Consider the following 17765-nt stretch of genomic DNA (forward strand, 5'->3'; position numbering starts at 1 on the left):
CCATTCTCTCCACATCCTGATCAGATAACCTCGAGGATTGAGAGGAGTGGGAATATGAGCGATTACTGGCCTTGCTTTGAAGTAAGGGTGATTGTGGCACCGAGCGAATCGGCTCCAGTGAAGGAGACCTAGCTCATTTGTGGCTCCGAGATGGCTCCGAAGTAACAGTTGGAGCCGACAGAGGAGTAGTCTTGTCGATGCCACAGGGCACGGACACACTTGGTTTGTCAAGCTCACAGGTTGGTTCCGAACATGGAGCTGACAGCTTGACTGGTTTCAAAGGTTTCATTGGCTGAGATGCTTTAGCCAGATTATCCTGTTTTAACAATCCACAGAGGATAAGCTTGTTTTTCTGCTCCTGCAGGACCCTTGGACTAAAGGCATGACAAACAGAACAAGAGTCCTGCAGGTGCAGAGCCCCCAAGCAGTAAACGCAACTAGTGTGCCCATCTGTCAGAGGCATCTTCTGACAGCATGAGTCACACTTTTTAAAACCTGAGGTTTTAACTTCCTTAGACATTTTACCAAAAAGACACACTACAATGGTAAACTAAAAATTATATTAATAAAGACCTTAAAGGACAGCCTCTAACTTAAACGGCTGTCCTTAACGGGGAGGGGGAGAACTCTCTATGTTAAACGAGTTCAGGGAATAACAGAAGGCCTAGCGACTAAGGGGCGACGGGCCAACACAGCACAAAAAACACCACAAGGACGAGATAAGGTGTTTACAATAAAAGAAACTTACAAACTACTATGAGAGAAAATACATATCAAATTTTAAGCAAATTATTTGAATTTAATAGAGAAAGAAAGTTATACTAAGCCTGAGCCAGTATTGATGCAACCTCGCAGATAAAGCGGCAAACAAGATCTGGGTAGCTAACGCTGGGCATTCTGGAATAAGGGGTAGCCTCGAGCCAGTAAACAGCTCCCAAGCTATAGTAAGTGGCCGAGTCGGAGCCAAGGATCGGCTCTGAACCCATCCAGAAAGAACGAAGGCGAGACTGGACAACTTAACATCATGCCTTTCAGATTTCACTGGCAGGCTCAGCTCTATGACTCACAAGGAGATGCCTCAGATAAAATGTTGCTTGGTCCTTCCAAAAGAACATTAGCCAACAGAAAGATCAGTATTTCATCTAATTATAACATTATTCCATTCTGTTTCTTTAAGGGAGGTATACTAATTCAAATTAAACTTTGATTGGGACCCCTACAGCAGGATGCATACTTAGTACACAAATGTATATAAAAAGTTACTTGATTACTGGCAGGATATGTACTGAGTTTCTGACTGATGCTACATGTTAGAAATTTATTTTCCACTGGAGATAACTGGGTGAACATAATTTGTCTGTCACTTGAGGGACCCCTGGAGTGAGAAGACATTTTGTGCAATTAAATTTTGTTAAACACAAACGCTATATTAAAACAAAAATATGGATAATATTTATTTCAAACAAAAGATCACACTAAGTCGAAGCATCAAAATTAAATCACAGTATTGGTGTAAATTACTACTGAAGACAATCTGGTACTACTCTACCTGCATATAAATTTATGAGCTAGAAAACTGGTAGACTTGAGAAAACGATTAAAAATACAACTGAATGATCATTTGGAAACTTAACTATTATCAGTAAGATACAAAGGAATAAATACATAGTTAGATTTGTCCACTGATGCTTAACTTTGCAGAAATCCACAGTATAAAATATAACTGAATTTACAAACACTTCTACACAATGCAGAATTTAAAATAACTTCCAATAAAAGAAACAAACTCTCACTCTAAACTACAGTACAATATACTAAAGAAGATACTTAGGAATAATACTACAGAACATAAACAAGAACACAGAAATAATCTGGTAACTAAATTAGCTTTTTATGTGACAAAACTTCGTACCATACTTATCTTACAACAACCTAAGTGGACTACGTTTAAAAAAATACACACGCTATTAGTACTGCATACTACATTTTTTTTTTTTACTTTCACAACAATAAAATAGAGGAGTGGAGTTTACTGGGTCCAAATGTCTGCAATGCAGGACTAGGTAGTAATATTTACAGAACATTTTCCATTTGGCATTACTACAAGCATATACCCATTAATTTCAAAGAGACTGCTTTTGTGTTATCCACATTGATGATGTGGAAAAAATGCTGCACACTGTTTTATAAACTTTGTTTCAAAAAGAAAACACCGTGGTTATAAAATTAGGTAGTATTTGGTTCAGACTTCAATTCTGATTTTTTTGTACCAAATAAGAATGTAAGAGCAGATACTGGTTCATTCAGCAACTTTTACTATAATTGCAATACACAAAACATGTTTGCTTTATGTGACTGAGCATTCTTTGGCCATAACATCAAGCTTAGTAATACAAGTGTTTATTCAGAAATTAATTCCAAACAGTATTAGAATTAAAAGGGAGCAGAAATGTTAAGTATGCTACTTCTGCCACTGACGCCCACCATCTCTTCTTCTTTCACCTCGAGGTCTGGTTAATTCTCGCTCAGCTTCTCTTTTTGCCTTGAATATCTCATACCGCTCAGCCATCATGACGAGCTCCTCAGGCACAGGCTACAGAGTTTAGTAATACAAGCAAAATGTTAACATATTTAGTAATGACTTGAAAATAACAAATGTCTTTTTAGTAAACTTCCACCCCCTTAAAAAATCACTTTAAAATGAAATGAAGCGGTCATAAAAATACACAGAAATTTTGGGAAGAAGGTAAAATGAATGACAACCAAATGTCAAGTGACACTACAGTGTCAGACTCCTAAGCAGCTCCCCATGGTAGAAAGCCATAGCATTTTAGCATAATGTTGGGGGTAGGAATGCCTATTATGAAAGTACGCAGTCACATTTCCTCTGTGATATTCTGGGCTGTACAAGACTGCAAGTCACTCAAGAAAGTACAGTTGTGTAAAATCTTAACATAACAGTAGATGTCCCTCTGTTCACTGTTGCAGTATTATTCACCTAAGGGAGAGTACAAGAGCATCTATCACCTAAGAGAGAGGACAAGAGCTAAGATAAAGTCTAGGAGGAGGAAGGCACAGAAGAGTCCACTATAACCTGGCAAAACCTGCCCTGGCAATAACATCTAATTTGCAATGTAAAGTATGAACACAGGACCAAGTAGCAGCCTCAAGGATGAAGAAGGTATCCAAACCCTTGAAAAAAAGCAAAGGAGGCAACCATCTAGCAGAATTTGCCTTAACCAAAGAGGAAAGGCATTCGCCATGAAAATAACAAAAGAAAATAGATTTAGAAATCCAAGAGGGGATGGTCTGCTTAGAAACAGCCAAACCGAAAGTCCTGAGATAAAAAGAAACAAAAAGCTGCTCAGATTTGAGAAGAACTTTAGTTTTGTCTAAATAATACTTGAGCTGTCTATGCAATGCCAAGGTATGAACAACCTTCTTACAGGCAGACTGTGGAGAAGGAAAAAAGGAAGGGAAATAAACTGATTAAGAGACAATTCACTAACCACCTTGGGCATAAAAGAAGGACTTGTATGAAGAGAGTCTATATGAAAAACCAAGAAAGGAGTAACAGCCATGACAGCCTGAATTTCAGGCACTGTTCCATCCTGGCTGAAGTAACAGCCACAAGAACAGTCTTCCTAGTACCATGCTGTAAAGAAGCTAGAGAAGCAGGCTCAAAAGGAGTCTGGGTTAATTTTTTAAGAACTAAACTGTTCCAAGAAGACATAATAGGCTTCCTGGGAGGCCTGATATCAAGGATGCCTTTAAGAAATCGCTTGACCTCAAACTGAGAGGCAAGAGAAGGAATCAAGGGCAGACGAGCAGAAATTGCTGATAGGTGAACTTTAACTGATGACTATGCCATCCCAGCATGAAGCAGATCATACACACAGCAGAACTAGAGGAAGCTCCACTGATACAGAATTCTGATGGCGAGAGAGGCATCAGATAGGCACGCATGATTTTCTGGTAGTGGGTTTAGTGGTCTTCTGCAGAAAACTGGAGTACTTCCTCAGAAAAAAAGTGCCCAAAAGGAATCAAAACCCTATCATCCACAGTGTCATTTGAAAAGTGGACAAGTGAGGACGGATAAGCAATCCTTTGTCTTGTGTGAGAAGTTCCACCCAGTGAGGTAAACTTGGATCTACTTCATGTCGTCGAAATTTTAGAATGCCGACACCATATGGCCGACATTCAGAATCTCGACATTATGAATAAATCCACAAAAAAGGAAATGACATTTCCTTTAAAGTGCTAGCAGGGGGCTCTGCCCCTTCCACCCCCCCATGGGGGGCTCCACCCCCCACACCCAGGAACTTTAATATACAAACTCCGAGATTGCACTACAGTGCAGGAATGGAAATTTTTCCATTATGCATTATAGTGAGATACTGGTTTCCCATTGTCGGCAATCCGAATGTCGATCATATGGTGTTGGCCATATGGTTGTTGACATTCTGGACTGTCGGCAATGTCAGGTAGACCCAGTAACTTGTGGTAACTGCCCCTGGTCAAGTAAGAGACAGGGGGGGGGGGGCAATGCTGTCTGGACCAAAAGGGAGCCACTAGCATGACTTTGGGAGAGTCCTGCCTAATCTTGTGCAGAGCTTGTAGTAAGAGAGGAAGGGGGGACATACAGAAACATCCCCTTCCAAGGAAATGACAGGTTGTCCACTTTCCAAGCCAAAGGACTCAGGACTCAAACAGAAGAGATATTTGTCTATTCTGAGGGGAGTCCAAAAGATCTACCGGAGGAATACCCCACAGATGCACAATGTCCAAAACTTCATCCCCGTGGAGCATCCATTCATGAGCCTGTGTTCTGGACCTGTTCAGAGAGTTTACCACAAGACTGTGCTCTGAGGGAATGTAAACCACCTGAAAGGGTCACTTCACACTGGATAGCTAGATCCCAGACCTGAAGAGCTAGTCTGCAAAGGAGATAAAACCTCATGCTTTCCCTGCTTGTTGACATACCACATCACAGTGGTATTGTCTGTAAAAACTGTGAGGCCCTATATGAAAGAGAATGAAAAGCTTGCAGAACCAGAGGCAGAGCTCTCATCTCTTTTATTCTGCTATGGTCTGACCTCTGATGAGGAGACCAGAGACCCTAGTCTTTTAGGGGGTCACAAGAAGCTCCCCACTCCACATCTAAGCTGTCTGTGAACAGCTCCTGAATGGGAATCAAAGCCTGAAATTGAAGTCCTGGACTGAGACAGTTGAATCCATCACTAAAACATGAGTTTGAGGCAAGGAAGAAAAGGAACAGGGAACTCCAGGGGTGGCAATATTGGAACCACACTGATGTGAGGTACCACTGAAATTTCCTCATACAAAGTCTGGCAAGAGGGAGCATGGGAATAGCGGAAGCCATAAATCCCAGAACTCTGAGAAACATTCCCTTGCCATGACAAAGAACAGAGGAAAAAGCGACTGGAAAAAGTTGTCAGAGAGAGAAACTTGGGAGCCAGGAGAGATGCCAGCTTAGGAATGGCCTGAAGCCTACATCCACAGAAAACATGATCCTGGGAAGGCATCAGGACTAATTTCTGGAAGTTTTAGACTGTAAAAGATGAATGGTAAACGGGAGATTCTGCAACACTCTGCTAGGAGAAGAAGCCTGAATGAGCAGGTCATTGAGATAGGGAAAAATCTGTATCCCCTGAAGCCTGCAAAAGGCAGTGACAGGAATGAGGCATCAGACGAATGCCCTTGGGACAACAGAAAAGGCAAATGGCAAAGCAGAGAACTGAAAATGCAAGGAAGAAACACAAACATAAAAACTTTCAGAACAGAGGGTGAATGGGGATGTCCATCCCTGAGGTTTAGGGAAACCAAAAAGGCCTGAGGCAGAAGAACTGGAAACAAGTTTGGAAGGGATAACATCTGTAAAGAAGGAACCTTGAGAAAGGTACTGAAGCGAGATAGAGTTAGAATTGGTCTCCATGAACCCAGCCTTCCATCATCATCATCTTTCGGCTGTTCCCGTTAGGGGTCGCCACAGCGGATCATCTCTTTCCATTTCTTCCTGTCCTCTTCATCATGCTCTTTCACACCAACTGCCTGCATGTCCTCTCTCACCACATCCATAAACCTTATCTTAGGCCTTCCTCTTTTCCTCTTACCTGGCAGCTCCATCCTTAGCATCCTTTTCCCAATATACCCAGCATCCCTCCTCAGCACATGTCCAAACCAACGCAATCTCGCCTCTCTTGCTTTGTTTAAAAACTGTCCAACCTGAGCTGACCCTCTAATATACTGATTCCTAATCCTGTCCATCCTAGTCATACCCAGTGCAAATCTTAACATCTTTAACTCTGCCACATCCAGCTCGGACTCCTGCATTTTGTCAATGCCACCGTCTCCAACCCATATAACATAGCTGGTCTCACTACCCTCTTGTAGACCTTCCCCTTTCACTCTTACTTTTACCGGTCTGTCACAAATCACTCCTGACACACTTCTCCACCCATTCCACCCTGCCTGTGCTCTCTTCTTCACCTCTCTTCCAAACTCACCATTACTATGAAATGTTGATCCCAAGTACTTAAACTCATCCACTTTTACCAACTCTACTCCCTGCATCCTAACCACTCCTCTACCCTCCCTAACATTTACACACACATATTCTGTTTTAGCCCTGCTGACCTTCATTCATCTCCTCTCTAAAGCATATCTCCACCTCTCCAGGGTCTCCTCAACCTGGTCCCTACTTTCACTACATATCACAATGTCATCAGCAAACATCATAGTCCATGGGGCCTCCTGTCTGATCTCATCTGTCAACCTGTCCATCACCACTGCAAATAAGAAAGGGCTCAGAGCTGATCCTTGATGTAATCCCACCTCCACCTTAAACGTATCTGTCACTCCCACCGCAGTCCTCACTAATGTCACACTACCCTCATACATATCCTGTACCACTCTTACATACTTCTCTGCAACTCCTGAGTTTCTCATACAATACCACAACTCCTCTCTAGGCACCCTGTCATATGCTTTCTCTAAGTCCACAAAGACACAATGCAACTCCTTCTGACCTTCTCTGTATTTCTCCAACAACACTCTCAGAGCAAATATTGAATCTGTAGTGCTCTTTCCTGGCATGAAACTATAGTGTTGATCACGCATCATCACCTCCCTTCTTAACCTAGCTTCCACTACTCTTTCCCATAACTTCAAGCTGTGGCTGATCAATTTTATCCCTCTGTAGTTACTGTAGGTCTGCACATCACCCTTATTCTTAAAGATAGGTCCGAAACACTTTATCCACTCCTCAGACATCCTCTGACTTTCCAAAATTTCATTAAACAAGCTAGTTAAAAATTCCGCTGCCATTTCACCTAAGCACCTCCATGCTTCCACTGGTATGTCATCTGGGCCAACAGCCTTTCCATTCTTCATCCTCTTCATAGCTGTCCTTACTTCCTCCTTGCTAATCTGTTTCACTTCCTGATTCACTATCCCCACATCATCCAACCTTCTCTCTCTCATTCTCTTCATTCATCAGCCCTTCAAAGTACTCTTTCCATCTACTCAACACACTCTTCTTACTTGTATGTTTCCCTCACTATCCTTTATCGCCCTTACCTGCTGCACATCTTTCCCAGCTATGTCCCTCTGTCTAGCCAATCGGTACAGGGCCTTTTCTCCCTCTTTAGTGTTCAATCTCTCATACATCTCTCCATATGCCTTATCCTTAGCCTTCGCCACCTCTCTCTCTGCCATGTGTCTCATCTCCTTATACTCATGTCTTTCTTCATCTCTTTGACAATCCCACTTCTTTGCCAGCCTCTTCCTCTGTATACTCTCATGTACTTTCTCATTCCACCACCAGGTCTCCTTGTCCTCCTTCCTCTGTCCAGATGTCACACCAAGCACCTTTCTAGCAGTCTCCCTTACTAGCTCTGCTGTAGTTACCCAGCTATCCGGAACTCTTAACTGCCTCCCAGTGCCTGTCTTAATTCTTACCTGAACTCCACCTCACAATCATCCTTTTTTTTGACTTCCACCATTTAATCCTTGGCACGGCTTTCACACTCCTACTCCTCTTCTTGATCATCGTCATCCTACAGACCACCATTCTATGCTGCCTAACTACACTTTCCCCTGTCACCACTTTACAGTCTCCAATCTCTTTCAGACTGGCCTTCCTACATAGGATATAATCCACCTGTGTGCATTTTCCTCCACTCTTGTACGTCACCCTATGCTCCTCCCTCTTCTTAAAATACATATTCACCACAGCCATGTCCATCCTTTTCGCAAACTCTACAATCATCTGACCTTCTGCATTCCACTCCTTAACACAATACCTACCCATCACTTCCTCATCCCCTCTGTTCACTTCACCAACATGCCCACTGACGTCCGCTCCAATCACTAGTCTCTCACCCTTGGGTACACTCACCACCACTTCATCCAACTCCAAAATTTTTCTTTCTCATCCATTGCACACCCAACTTGTGGAGCATATGCACTAACAACATTCATCATTACACCATCAATTTTAAGCTTCATAAACATCACTCTATCAGACACTCACCTCCAAAACACTCTTGGCATACTGTTCCTTTAGGATAACTCCTACCCCACTTCTCCTGTCATCCATACCATGATAGAACAATTTGAACCTGCCTCCTATACACCTGGTCTTACTTCCCTTCCATCTGGTCTCTTGCACGCACAATATATCAACCTTCCTTCTCTCCATCATATCAGATAGCTCTCTCCCTATACCAGTCATACTGCCAACATTCAAAGTTCCTACCCTCACTACTACACTCCTAACCTTCCTCCCCTCTTCCTGCCTTCGGGCATGCCTTCCCTCTCCTCTTCTCCTTCGGCCAAAAGTAGCCCAATTTCCGCCAGCACCCTGTTGGCTAAGTACTGGTGGCGGTCGTTGTTAACCCGGGCCTCAACCGATCCGGTATGGAAATATGAAATGTTCTCCGCATAAGTAAGTTGGCAGAGGTTTTATGCCAGATGCCCTTCCTGACGCAACCCTCTTCATTTATCTGGGCTTGGGACCGGCACAATGAAATGCACTGGCTTGTGCATCCTCAGTGGCTGGGTTATGAACCCACCCTTCCAAGGAACGAAAAAGATTCTGGAATAAAACCCTTTACCCACTTGGGTGGGTAGACCAGCTGAAGAGTGCTGTGGTTCAAAAGCGATATTAGAACTTCTGGAAAGTGAGGAATCGTTTGTTCTCGAGGAGGTTAAGGAATACCTGAAAAGGGGGGGGGGGGTTTCCAAACCATAAAATTTCCCCAAAGGATAACTGATGGCCCCCAAAAGCCTGAAGTGATCTGATGCCAATTTGGAAGGGATACAGAAAGACAGAGAGACAAAGGGACCTGGCCAAGGGAAAGGGATGGCCAAGCATCAAATAAAACTGGGTTTTCCTGAAAAGAAAGTTTCTGGAAAGCAGGAGTCTGAGTAGACTTAGCAGGAGGAACATGCCAAGAACCCTTCTTACCTTTTAGATGGGGGTGAATCTGCCTACGAACAAAAGCAGACTTTGAAGGATAATTCCTCTAGAATTTGAACACGAGAGACAAAAATATGTTTAAGCTCCTGCAAAGCTTTATTGTTATCCTGGAGGGACAAACAAGTCAGCAGCAGCTGTCCCAAACAGATTTTTGTTATCCAGAGGGGCATCCAGGAGCCTGACCTTAATATCAGGTAAAGCCTGAAGCCATAGCCCAGAATAATGCTTTATCAATGAACCAAAAGCAGCAGCCCTGGAAGAAAAATCAGCTGCATCATAGCTGCATTTTATGGAGTGACAGGCAACTTGAGAAGTGGACTCCCAGCAGGGAAAGGGCATAAGCTTAGAGGATTTGTTAGAAGAAACTGACCACTGAAGGAGAAGAGCAGCACTTATACAGAAACTTGCAGTCCTCAGGCACCACCTTGTAGAACCTATAAGGTTTATTTGGTGCAAAAGGCTGAGAGTCAGGAGCTACAGAAGCTGCAGAAAAGGTGTCCAAAAGGGCAGCCAAAACAGGAGGACAGCTGAAGGTTTGAGGGACTTCACTTGCAGGAGCTCATAGTACCTCTTTTGGATGTCAGAGACCTGGGAGCAGACCCATTTAAAATAGTTCATCATGTGATTACTAGTATCCACAAAGAGCAGCTCTCCCATGGGGCGAGTCTGAACTCAGAACAGTCTTCCTCAAATCCGTACACCACAGGGGAAGGAATTTGGAAAGAATAAGCCAAGGATTCTTCTCCAGAATCCAAGTCCTCATCTGATGAATCCAATTCCTTAGGCCTCTTAACAGAAGTTGAAGACTGGGGGAAGGGATAGACATCCCTTGAGGAGGGTTCAAGGCCAATAAAGCATTAAACAAAGCCTGAATAAAATCTTGCTATTCATGCTGGGGATCAACAGGGGAGATGTGCTTAGTTTTTTGCTTATTTTTCTATTGGACATCTGCCTGAAAAACCCTTGGAGGATCAGACCCTTGACGAGACTCTAACAGTGGTTGGTATTTCCTCCCTTAATAAAATCAGAGAAATCTCCTTTGGTCCTTCAGATATTTTCAGTGATGTTTCCCCTCAATATCAGGTGCAGACATTGGAAAAGCCTTTAAGGATGTGAGAGAATATGGATTCATGCTGGCCTCTGATGGGGTCATGTCAGAGGAAGCAAGCACTGGACAGTTTTCGGGGCTTAAACTAGCCTATGCAGAGATGTCCGATGAGGATGAACAGCAACCAAAAATAGGCCTAACATTTCTGGCCTTCTTGGCAGACAGCTGGTCCTCAGGATGGGAGGATTCTGGCATATCACCCTGAGCCAACAGCTCGAGTCATTGTTTCTCAAGAAGCATGGACAAGGAGGAGACAACTACGGAGGGTCTTAGGCACAAACATATGGCAGACAGAGTACTGTGTATGGTTGTGAGAAGCACCCAAGTGAAAAGGACACTGGTCGTGACCATCTTTATGGGGAACTTGTCTCCCACACTGACATTTTCACTTTCTGGATGACATGAACACAATACCATACAAACGCAGAAAAAGGAGTGAAGAAACCCCAATGGGAACTTATCTGAAAATGGCTTGGTAACCAGCACAGCAGAAGGGCATTCTGATTTATGTTCGATAATGGTGTTCAGACTGGTAGCAAAGAAGTTTTGAGTGTTTGCATCTGTATGCCTTATGCCTTGAGCAGGGAGCATACACATGATGTATGGCGCCTATAAGATCTAAAGGATTTGGTATACTGGCTGGACGTGAACTATCCCTCTGGCCAAGAGCACCTGGTCCACAAGATGCAACACATGTTCGGAAAGGCTTCTAGTAGACCTCACAGAGACTGAGGGAGAAACAGGCCTGTCCACAGAAGAGGCAGACTCGGTGCCCATCTCATCTGACCACACCGAGGACAACGGTGCCGAGAGAAACTGAACTACTGTTGTCTGCACCGAAGCAGTCATTGGTGCCAAGGTCCGATAGGATAAGAGACAATAAAATATGAACTTTTCTGACAGAAAAGTAATCTGTAAAGCTATTAAACAACAATTGACTGTACTTAGCTCAAGAGAAGTAACTTGACACGACCGAATGGCAATGCGGCAAATGAAATCTGAGGTAACAGGGAGAGGGGGATTGTAGGTAAGAGTTTAGCTCAAGAGTTTGAAGCTGACGCAAGCTTGGAAAATGGCCGGCTCGGTTCCGAGCTCAGAACCGATACCCATGCGTAAGGAATGAACGAGGATTAACAATATCAGATCACTAATTACTATTTTAGTACATATATGAAAACAAACAGTATGGTCATACAGAAAGCATAACAAATGAATTGTCAGTTTTGACAACTTGGTGCTGTGCTTTCAGTTCCTCATCTGATGAGCTATAGAGTTTTAAATCATCGACAAAGAGAAGATGAGAAGTCATTACGTTTTGTTTTCTAGGAGCCAGATTACAGCCATGGCCTAAGCTGTTAAGTAAACAGCTAAATGGATTAATGGCAAGCGGTGACAAAGAATCACCCCCTTTGAATTTTTATCCCTAGGATAATAACCTGTCCTTTATCATGGCTTAATTGCAAAGTGGTCTGCCACTGTTTGACTACATTACAGTAACCATGAAACAGTGTTGGGTGTATCTTATACATTTTTAACCACTCTTTTATCCATGAATGTGGGATACTATCAAATGCTTTTTTGTAGTCAATCCATGCCATACTTAGATTCTTCCCTTTCTTACAGTTCTCCACTATAATTTTGTTTAACAAATAATGATCCTTTGTTCCATACGACTTTTTTATTGCCCTTTTGTTCTACTGCCATAATTGAGTTTTTTTCTAAATGACTATAAACTCTGTCAGCATCAATTCCTGTGTATAGTTTATATGTCGTTGGAAGACATATTATTGGTCTATAATTTTTAGGGTAGCTTGCAGGTTCACTCTTAAGTAAGAGTGTTGTTTTTCCTGTTGTTAACCAGTGCGATGTGTGTTCAGGATGCGCATATAATTAGTTCTTACTCATGGCTAAAACCTTGTGCAAAGAAGTTAATACTTTAAGCTAAAAGTTAGGTAGTGCATCTGGGCCTGGGGTTTTCCAGTTAGAGGCTTTTCTCAACTTTGTTTCAATCACTCTGGCTGTTATTTCATATCCTGTACCTTTAAACTTCTTATTCTTTCTTTTACTTCATCTATCCATTTAGCATCTTGGTTATGTTCTACAGGATCTTCATAGATACTTCTCCAAAATGTATCTGCTTCCTCTTTTTTGGCGGTCTTTCAATTCCTTTTACCTTATTTCCCAATTCTCTATAAAACTTTTTGAATCATCAATAAATTGCTTATTTTGTGCTTTTCCTTCATATTTATTTTCGTATCTTCTAAGTCTTTTCGCCCGTTTTGAAAATTTTTGTTTATCTCCAATAGTGCATAATAGATCCTGGTCTGTTTTAATACTGTGCATTGTTTTAATCACATCCATCTTTCTTAGTACTTTTGTTGATCTATTCCCTCTTCTATAATCTAACAATGATACTTCTTGTCTTAGCTGCTTTATTGTTTTCTCTGTTTGATATTTCCATGATGGTATTCTCTTTTGCCCTCTCTTTTCCCTCACTACCCTGTGTTCCTGTAGTAGAACTTTATCATTTATTAATTTAGCAGCACAGTAATATATTCTGTTTACTTCTGTTATATCGCATGGATCTCTATAGACAGTCCTAATTACTGTGTTCATTTGTTTTACCAAGCTTCTGCCTTTTGTTGTTTTATTAACCTTTTGTAGTCTATTTCTCTCATTGATCTTGATATATCTGTCTTTGTCTAATAAATCAAGCAACTCTTCTCAACTAATTTTCATCCATACTGGGGGCATATCCCTTGTTTTCCGTTTCCTGCGGGCATTCTATAGAAAGTTCTATAGCAACTTCCTGTGGCACATGCTTCTCTTCAATTTCCTCCTGTGTCATCTGTTGTCATATGGGAGCTCACTGGCCTATCACTCCTCAACATTGACTGCATCAGAGTTTCCACAGTTTCCTGTTTCTTTCCTTGCTGTCTAACTTCAAGTGAACGTTTATACTGGTTTCCTGTGGATGGTTCCAAAATATCTTGATATGGCACCTGACCAATTATACTTCCTGTTCCAGTGGTTTCCCCTTAATTTGGATATCCATTGCTCTATCCTGTTGTGGTGCTTTCTGTATGCAATTTACTACACTGAATCCTTCTCTTTGCAGCTGTTCCATAACCTCAATTTCTGTTTCTTTGACTTCTCCATTGCTAATCTCTTTTTCTACTTCTCCTCTTAGTCGTCTTACTTGTTTTGTATTGTAAAGCTTTCCATATCCAGATTCCTTTCCTATATTTTTCTTCAAATATCTTTGGTGCTGCTCTTTTTGTATTAGTTAGTTTTGCTTTCTCCTTTGCATAAATATTACACCATATTAAATCTCTTTTCCTTTCCCCTGTCCATATTTCTTCTTCACGTCTCCTGATGATTTTGTTTTTCCTTATTTTGGGGACTCACTCCATCATGCTGTGATGTAGTCGGTTTTAGACCCTCTACATTAAATCATTCACTTTGCAGGCACTCCATAACTTCAACCTCGGTTTCTTTAATTTCTGCTTTACTAATTGTCTTTTCTACATTACATCTCTGTGCTATTAATCTTTTTATTGTGAAATTTTCCATATCTGGATGCCTTTGCCTGTATTTCTCTTCAAATATCTTTGAGACTGCCTTCTCTATATATTAGTTAACTTGGCTTTCTCCTTTACATAAATATTGCACCATATCAAATCTCTCTTTCTTTCCAATGTCCATATTTCTTTTTTATATTTTTCAAATATATCTAGGTTTTGTTGTTTATATGTTCTGTGACACAGTGGATAAGAACATGATCCTCCTTGCTTATGTACCATACTACTGTCATGTTGTTGGACTCAATGGCAATTATAACCTTGGGGAGAAAGTAGTCCTGAAATGCCTGCAGTGCTAGGAGATCAGCTCTCATCTCCAAGACATTAATTTTTTAGACTGACATATGACTGAGACCAGGTACTCTAGATGGTCTTCCCTTCAAAATGAGTCCCCCATCACAGGGGAGAGGCATCCATGGCAACTGCAGCCTGGGGTTGAGGAAAAATTAAAGGATGACCTGCTAAAACCTGAAGAGAATCCAGCCACCATGAGATGTGATATCAGTAGATACTGGTAAGATAAATGGGATAATCCACAGGATGTGAGAGGACTGACCACAGAACTGACAGGGTCAACTGAAGAACTTGTATGTGGAACCTTGTGAGTGACAAGACAACGGATGCTGCCATCAGGCCGAGAAGTTAGGGAATGAATAAGCAGGCACTGTCTGAGACCACAGAACTTAGGGGACCTGAATCCAGAGAGAGAGTAGTCTCAAGGGAGGTAGTTTGGCAATTTGGTTGAAAGCATCCTGATAGCAACTGATACTGTACTGGTTCCAAATGGACTTTTCATACTTCACTGTTATGCCCACTGATAGAGAGAACTGGAGGAAGTATTCCCTGGTTTTGATTAGAAGTTGTCACTGTGGATGTTGTCAGGAGCCAGTCATTCAGGTACAAGAAGACATGGAACCCCTGCAGCCTGAGCCAAGGTGCCCCCCTGCCATACATTTAGTCAACACCAAGGATTCTGTCGTGAGATGAAAGGGCAGCACTCAAAACTAGAAATGACTACCCCAAACTAAAAGTGAAGAAACCTCCTGTAGTACTTCACTATCTACATGATGGTAGGCATGCTTGAAGTCTACTGGGCACATCTAGTTGTCATTCCTCAACAAAGACAGAATGGATTGCGTTGTGTTCATACGGAACTTGGTCTCTCTGATATATTTGACACTGAGATCCAGAATGGGTCTGAAGTCCTTGTTGCTCTTTGGTATAAAAAGGAATCCCCCCTCTTGAACTCTACAAAAAAACAAAAAAAAAAAAGCAGCTCTCTTTCACTGTTGTAGAATCCTGGCTTTCCAGTTCGCAATTAATCCTCAACTCCAACAAAACAAAACTAATACTATTCATAAACAACAAACCCTCAAACCAGCATTTAACTTTTCAAATCTACTCCTCAAATAATACTAAGATTGAACCAGTATGATACACCAAACTCCTTGGTATCACAATCGATAGCAACCTTAAATATGATAAACAACTGGGAACTGTCATTAAAAATGTTCACATCAAACTTGGCTCCCTATAGAGAGCTCCAAAAAGTAAGTAAAACCACAGAAACTCAAGCCAGCAAGAGTCGAACACTTCCAATAAATTCACCACACTTTATTCACAGTTGTTTAGCGCGTTCTTCTCCACTACAGAGACTTCCTCAGAACAGTGTCCCAACCAAACTCAACCATTAAAATACCCACCCTCAATTATTCAATTAACATTTTCATTTTTATTAAAAGCAATACACCAAGACATGTTTCCACATTCACTAACCCTTTTAGTGCATTCAGTAATGTGCAGATTGTGTTTTACATACATTGAATTCAATCTACAGTATAAAAATAAATATGACCAAACTATAAATTCTTTCAAACCATAAAACTATCTATTCTAAACATAAAACAATTTGTCCTTTCATAAAAACCCATACCGAACCTAAAATTTGATCGAGCCTTAAAACACTACCAATACTAATAGCTTAATTGATGCCAGGATACTGGGAGGCATTAAAATACAACTGCCATCTCAGCTCCATAACATCTAAATGGATGTCTAAAGTACACATGAGCACATCATTCAGATGTTTAGACAGAGAGGTTACCCGAATTGCCTTTTAAGTGATGTCAGTAAGGAAGTAGTTTACAAATGGGAACAAGGTGTTTATAGGCCTATATTAGGCAATGGGTTTTTGGTTAGTGATGGATGTAAAAGTAATAGGATCAATCCTAATTTAACCTTTATTTTAACATACAACGGGATGGCTAACATCATTACCGAAATTATAAAAGGTAATTGGGAGATTTTACAATTTGATGCCAATGTATGGACTAAAGTTGGTAAGAGTCCGAAACTTGTCTTTAGGAGAGATAGATCTATCAAAAATATTTTGGAGGGTGTAAAACATGAAAACAAAACTAACAGAAAGACTGGCAACTATAAATGTAATTCGCGTTCCTTTTGTCCATTCATTTTGGAACCAGGAGGGAGAATTAAGGTTAATGGTAAGGTTATTAATATTAAAGGGCACTACAATTGCAACAGCATTAATGTTATATACATGGCCAAGTAAGTTGAATGTCCTATATTTTATATAGGTAAAACATGTAGAAGGTTTTAACTCAGAATTGGTGAGTATCTGGGTGATTTGAGACATTGTAGGAGTAACCAGTGCCCTTTATAGACATGTCAAAGAAAACCAAGTTCATCATTTTAAATTCTTAGTCATACAGCAGTTAGTGAATGATGAACAAGGTTGTATTTTAGACATCCATTTAGATGTTATGGAGCTGAGATGGCAGTTGTATTTTAATGCCTCCCAGTATCCTGGCATCAAAGAAACTATTAGTATTGCTAGTGTTTTAAAGCTCGATCAAATTTTAGGTAAGGTATGGGTTTTTATGAAAGGACAAATTGTTTTATGTTTAGAATAGATAGTTTTATGGTTTGAAAGAATTTATAGTTTGGTCATATTTATTTTTATACTGTGGATTGAATTCAATGTATGTAAAACACAATTTGCACATTATTGAATGCACTACAAGGGTTAATGAATGTGGAAACTTACATCTTGGTATATTGCTTTTAATAAAAATGAAAATGTTAATTGAATAATTGGGGGGTGGGTATTTTAATGGCTGGGTTTGGGTGGGACAGTGTTCTGAGGAAGTCTCTGTAGTGGAGAAGAAAGTGCTCCCTATAGAGAGCAAAACCCTATCTTACCGATTACTCCAGAAAATTATCACAAGGACACATTTACTATTCTCCCTCTATATGCCTCTGCCATTTTCACCAACCTGAAGAAATTCGAACTAACTAAACTTGAAGCATGCTATAATAAAAATTGCCCGATTTGCCAACAATTCCCCATATACAGAACACCACTGTATTGCATTACAGCAACTTAAATGGCTAGAACTACCAAACCTCCTTATACTTACCAAGCTTACAACTGCCCACAAGATCATATATCAACCTGAAAATTTCCAGCTCTTCAAAACCTACTAAAAACCCAAACTAACACCAGTCAACTCAGATCCTCTGATAAGCTCTTTCTACAAGTAACTACGTCTAA

At 41.0% G+C, this 17765-nt stretch overlaps 1 protein-coding gene across 1 annotated transcript in view; it reads right to left on the minus strand.

The window, feature by feature from the left end:
• Positions 1-1429: 1429 nt before the first annotated feature.
• The window catches only part of LOC122814914 (probable ATP-dependent RNA helicase DDX43), a 1494383-nt gene continuing 1478047 nt past the window's right edge, over positions 1430-17765 (minus strand). Inside the window, exon 14 of the mRNA XM_044087182.1 lies at positions 1430-2593. Within this exon, the coding sequence (XP_043943117.1) occupies positions 2462-2593 (132 nt within the window). The 3' untranslated portion in view covers positions 1430-2461. The remainder of the gene's footprint in view (positions 2594-17765) is intronic.

The sequence above is a fragment of the Protopterus annectens genome, chromosome 1.part1 (genome assembly GCF_019279795.1).
Source record: "Protopterus annectens isolate FY-2018-M chromosome 1.part1, PAN1.0, whole genome shotgun sequence".
In the NCBI taxonomy this organism is placed as follows: domain Eukaryota; kingdom Metazoa; phylum Chordata; order Ceratodontiformes; family Protopteridae; genus Protopterus; species Protopterus annectens.